This window comes from Calliphora vicina, chromosome 1, assembly GCF_958450345.1.
Source record: "Calliphora vicina chromosome 1, idCalVici1.1, whole genome shotgun sequence".
NCBI lineage: Eukaryota > Metazoa > Arthropoda > Insecta > Diptera > Calliphoridae > Calliphora > Calliphora vicina.
In genome coordinates, this window is record NC_088780.1 from 164,915,589 (window position 1) to 164,921,226 (window position 5,638).

Below are 5,638 nucleotides of genomic sequence, written 5' to 3' on the forward strand. Positions count from 1 at the left end.
TATGTAGTGCTTGACGAGGAGATTCTGTATGTGTAATTTTTTTTAAATCGGAACACAAACGAAGAAATAAGATCATTTTAAAAATTGAACATACCCGAGGTGTCCTAATTAGAGAACCCCTGGTCCCTGGTGGGGTCATGAGGTCCAAATTCAGAACTTAAACTCGACTACACTTCATTCAAATCGGCGTAAGGGTTTAGAAGTTACAGATTTATTTTAGAGATGAAGGGGAGAATGATTAAAATTCTACATATCCACAGAGCAACTCTCTGTTGTTTAAATATAATTTATTAAATTACATGTACAAATAAAAAATTTAAATAATAAATATGTATATAATTTCATAAGTATTTCAAAAATACTCCAGCTACTTCTCTTAATCGTCATAATCTTCATCATCCATAGTATCTAAAGGATTATTGTTGCTGCTTAATTTTGGTGTTGGATTTACATTAAAGCTTTTCGAACTGGCCTTAAAAGATCCCTTGTAACCGGTCTCTTTAGAAGTGACATTTGGTTTTATGGAGAATTTAGGCACCGATTTGGAAACACTGCTGTCTCTGCTATTAGCATTACTATATTTGGTATTGGAACTTCCTCTACCCTCGGCAATGGGGCGTTCCTTCTTCACAGCCACCACTTCATTGAGGACATGGTCCTCATAAGGAGCTCCACAGAAGTCATTGCACTCATCAATGGATTTGAAATTGTTGTCATTGCCGGCACAGCCGCCCCAAAAGAACATGTTGCATTTCATGCGTCTTATATCGAAGTAGTAACGTTGTACCTTGGCACGACAATAACCGAAATCCATGGGCATTAAACAGATTTCTGGTAAACCTAAAACACAAATTCACAAACAAAATAAATAAAAATAAGTCAAGGTCATTTATATTACCTAAGACAGCTTACCTTCATATCTATCCGGGCCATATAAACCCACAGTGGCTTCCACTTGAAAATCATTCGCTGATCTCAACGCAAATATGACTAAGAATTGTATTAACGTAGCGGTTGGAAACTTCATGTTGCTTACACTGGCACACCAGCGTCGTTTGGTGTGAAGATAAAAATCGTTTTCAATGAATACTTGTATCACCAATTGGTATGGATGGCAAAACGTTAGTGAAACTAAAGGTAATTTTCACTATTTGCGTGGTCAGCGGCGTCTTTTAAATGGTCTGTGTAGAAGCACTCAAGTAGAACTCTTTTGCTAATGCTGATGTTTTATTATTATTTTTTTCTTTTTTTGTTTATCAAACTACAATAATGAAGATGAAAATTAATGCAAAATTATTGCATTTGCAACTTTTAATTGTTTCGTTTAAGTCCGAAAACACACAAGAAGAAACACTGAAATCATTAACTAAAAATAAAAATAGCCAGCGCGAGCAATAGAAGACGTTTAAAGTACTTATTGGATGGAATGTTTTGAGTTGGAACTTTTAATTTGTTTTTTTTTTTTGTATTTGGATGTTTCAATAGATTTATGTATTTTTAACTGTTTAGCGTGTTGCACTTGTGATCAGTTGAAGTATTCAGAATAAACTAACTCCGGCATTTAGTTTGGAATCTGTATTGTAAACAAAATTATAGAAAAATAGCAACAACAACAACCACATCACAAATCTCTTTATAAAATGTATTGCGTCTACAAAAATTTAATTCTGTTGTACATAGATTTTTTATTTATTTTTTTTTATATTTTACTTTTACAGACAAATCGCCTTTGAAGTTTGTTTGGTACACTGGGATGGAGATCTTGTTTGTAACATAAATCGAAAATTAATCTAATTACTATACAAAATCTCAGTGAAGATCAGTTGTTCACTTTGCGAGGATAATTTTTTGTATAACAATTACAAACTGCGAAGCTTTTTGACTTGTCTGCAGATACACCCAGAGTCTTTGGCAGGAATCGAACCTACAACCCTCAGCTTGATGGGCCAGAAGTTATTCAACAATATCATAACTTCTGCAATAATTCGAGCCAAAAGAACTGCTCATCGTTTGAGACCAAGAACGAATCAAGCTAATATCGACTAATCTGTTCCAAAGCGTATCCCAGAGAGATCGTTCTTCATCAATCGAAACAAATTGTATTCGGACTAGGCACGATCTGGACTATAGAGCGGGTGAGGCAAAACTTCCCAAACTCTTATTGTGGTTGAGTGATGTTATAATGGAATATTACTGTTTCATGTCTGCCGCATATTCTGGGCATTTTTCGGCCAATGCTCGCTTCAAACGAATCAGTTGCATTCGTTACAGGTTTTCTGGGACGGTCTGATTGAATTTCAGCAGCTCATAATAGAGAGGACTCTTTTGATCCCACCAAATACAGAGACTTACCTTAGCGCCATGGATATTTGTCATTGGTTTCGATTCGGCGGGCTTCACATATGATCTCTTACCCTTCGGGTTATTGTAATGGATCCATTTATCATTGAAAAAATTATGTTATGTTATAGCTATCAATCATAATTGTTTAAGGTCTCTCGGCTTCAAATCGTATGGTGTCCAATTTCCCTGCTTTGTTGAATTTGACAAAAATCTTCATGGAGTAATGCCTCCAATTCTTGGTCTTCAAACTTTTTTGGGCTGAAGAACCGCACATACCATCACTCGCACGTTGAAACCGTTGGAACACATTCACCATAAGCTTTGGTGAGCAATCGGTGTGCTTCAGTAGCACTTTTCTTTTCAAATTAAATAAGTAAGATGGTGCTGTGGCTTAATTGGTTAGCGCGTTTGATCATTAAGCATGATATGGTATTTGTGGCCTGGGTTCGATTCCCAGCCGCTGCCAATCAACAACATCAGTTTATAATAATTATTAGTTTACTAATAACTAATATTTATCACAGCGCCCTCCTTCGGTGGTATAACACTAAAACGCCACCGAAGTAAAATAATTAAATAAAGGTTGTTGGCTTGACTAATGCGCCATCTCACCACCACAGGCGCTGCAATCTGCACTAATAACAAACATAACGCGCAATTGCAGAGTTGTCAATTAAAAGCTTTTCTTCTCCTTTCACCACCTTTTCTTCTACTCTCTATCCCCTTTCCAAAGAAAGTAAAACAATTATATATAGGCATATTAATTGCCTGAGTGTTACTTCTCTTTTTTTAAAAAAAAAGTAAAGCAAAACTTCCCGCATATCACGATTAGTTGGCACACGATTCGACATTTTCGAAGCATTAAGAAACTTTGGTTTGAAAAACTGCGAGATTAATCTTCCATTTCGAGTTGAAGATCTTGTTATCATTCTAGATATCTTCAATATAAATGCCATATCAGTCAGATGATGACAACGGTCGCTCTTTACTCCTTCAAAAAGTCAATTAGAAAGTGCTGGTTCACACCCCTCAAGTTTACTTGAGTTTGAGGAAGAGAAAGTGAAAAACCTTTTCAATCTCTTCTCTCATCAATAAACTCAAAACTTGCGCAAGTAAACTTGAGGTATGTGAACCAGCCTAAAGAGTTTGGTGCTGGCTGCAAAGCTATTTTTATCAATTCTTCTGTTAGGCTATTTAGGGTATTTACCAATTCATTTTGGCCATATACCTCCAACACTATTAAATGTTTCATTTACAAAAAAAAAAAACATTTTTAGAGCTTTGTTATTGTCGTTATTGAATGTTGTTGCTGCCGTTGCTGCTGTTGATCATTCTTGATCATTCTACAGCAAGTGCGGCGTATTTAAAACCAGTCCTCTTTGGGTTTTGGTTTTCTCTACACTATACACTGCTGCTCTCACCTTCATTGAGCAGCTAGATAGTAAAAAGACAACATTTATAAAATACTTACTTGTTGTATAAGTATTTACTCCAATAAAATATCAAAACAAGAAAACGCACACGCATAAGTATCACTGACGACAATGTGCTTGCTGCCTCACTTAAGTGGCAACACTTTAAGCGGTGAGTGCGCGGTATGAGGTAATAAATAAGTAAGAGTAAATTTGTGTGTAGTAAATAAATAAATTAGGTACCAAAAAAATGTGAAAAATTCTAGTTTTAATAAAATTATTAAAATGCTACATACATTTATCAATTTTAATGCATTTTTTCGCCAAGTGCGTTTAGTTTATTTACATAAATGTTGATGTTGAAATACTTTCATGTTAACGGCAGACAAAAATGATGTCAGGTGTTTAAAATTCAAAGTTTTTTTTTTTAGCGAAGGTTGGCAACTGAGTAGTAAACAATAACGGTATTGAAAATAGTGTAAATATTTGAATATATATGAATCTATATAATGAAAATACTATACAATTTATTTATTATTAAGTAAATGCGTGGTTAATTTATAAATTGCAAAATATTTCAATCACACCCGGTTATCAAAATCTGTTTAACCTTAAATGTAGCATGTGATTACGAGGGTGGTGGTGAGAAATGTATATCAAGTTGTTGATACAATTGTAAATAAATTTACTCTATATTTACTACATTTACGTATTATTTATTTTTATTTTATTGGATGTATGACTTAAAAATGCGGAATTTGCAATAGATGGCGTATCTTTTGAACGCGGATGCTGTTTGTTTATCCGTCTGTCTGTTGAAATCAACATTCCGAATTCCCCAAATATGTATCTTTCCAGCTGTTAAGCCAGTAGTCAGTAATTGTCACTAATGTTCTATCACTTGGCTGACTCCAATTTATATATTTTGGGTCATTTGATACGTATGTTCACTTTGTAGTGCAAAGAGAAGACAATTGGTTACTTTATATATCCCAGGTAATCTAGCGTGAAGACAATTGACACCTATGTGTCTCTAAGTAATCTAGTGAGTAGTCACTTTAAACGTTTTGTGAGTAATTCCTAACAACTGGGAACTAGTTACTTCAATAGCTACGTGACTAGTTATTAAGATACACTAAATTGACTACTGACTTCATGCTATGTTACATGGGATATCAGTATACTTAAGCCAAAATAAAATTAAACTGTATGAGAATTATATCAAAACAATTTGCTTAGGACATGCAAGTGTTAAAATTATGGGTAAAATGGGAATGCTTCTGAGAATATTGCTATTCAAAATTAGTCCATAAAAATATTTTTGAAAAATTATAGAAAATGTTGAAAGATCTGTTAGAATATGAACAACTTGAAAAAACCGTTTTAAGCGTTTTAAATATGCAGTAAAAACTTTAAAATATGCTCTTAAAATTTAAAAAAATATGCTCTTAAAAAAACAACTTTTACATAATTTTTAACCAAAAAATATACTTTTATTTAAAAAACTCAATACAATTCATTTCTGTAAAGGTAAAGTAACATAAAATAAACAAAAACAACAAGAACTAAAACAAGTATAACAAAAAATAAATACAACATAAAAACAATAGGAGCTTAAGTTATGAAAAGGCCTCGAGAGGTATTTGTTGATGATATTTTATATAAATATAAAGTCACTTTTTCAATTAAGGTTATTATTCCAATAACTTACAAAATGTTGACTTAAATTTTCATATAAAAATCCTTGTCTATTGGATCTGAAAACATTTTTATACATAGAAAATGGTCTTTCGGCATCAACTGATGTTAAGGAGCAAATTTAAAAGACAATATGTATTTATTTAACACTTAGAACGGTTAAGTTTATTTAGAATGCGCTATTA

The 5,638-nt window shown here is 33.2% G+C and overlaps 1 protein-coding gene across 1 annotated transcript; it reads right to left on the reverse strand.

Moving 5' to 3' along the window:
* Positions 1-244: 244 nt before the first annotated feature.
* On the reverse strand, positions 245-1,547 carry LOC135960282 (tissue factor pathway inhibitor-like). The gene is made up of 2 exons (XM_065511530.1): positions 913-1,547; positions 245-840 (listed from the first exon to the last, which is right to left on the reverse strand). Exons 1-2 carry the CDS (start codon positions 1,025-1,027, stop codon positions 377-379), a joined length of 579 nt encoding a protein of 192 aa, XP_065367602.1. The 5' UTR covers positions 1,028-1,547; the 3' UTR covers positions 245-376.
* Positions 1,548-5,638: the final 4,091 nt, after the last annotated feature.

Excerpts from the sequence above, each read along its gene's own strand:
- LOC135960282 (XM_065511530.1), bottom strand. The coding sequence starts at position 1,027 with ATGAAGTTTCCAACCGCTACGTTAATACAATTCTTAGTCATATTTGCG. Across the intron at positions 841-912 it reads TGGCCCGGATAGATATGAAG|GTTTACCAGAAATCTGTTTA; the intron begins GTAAGCTGTCTT and ends TTTGTGTTTTAG.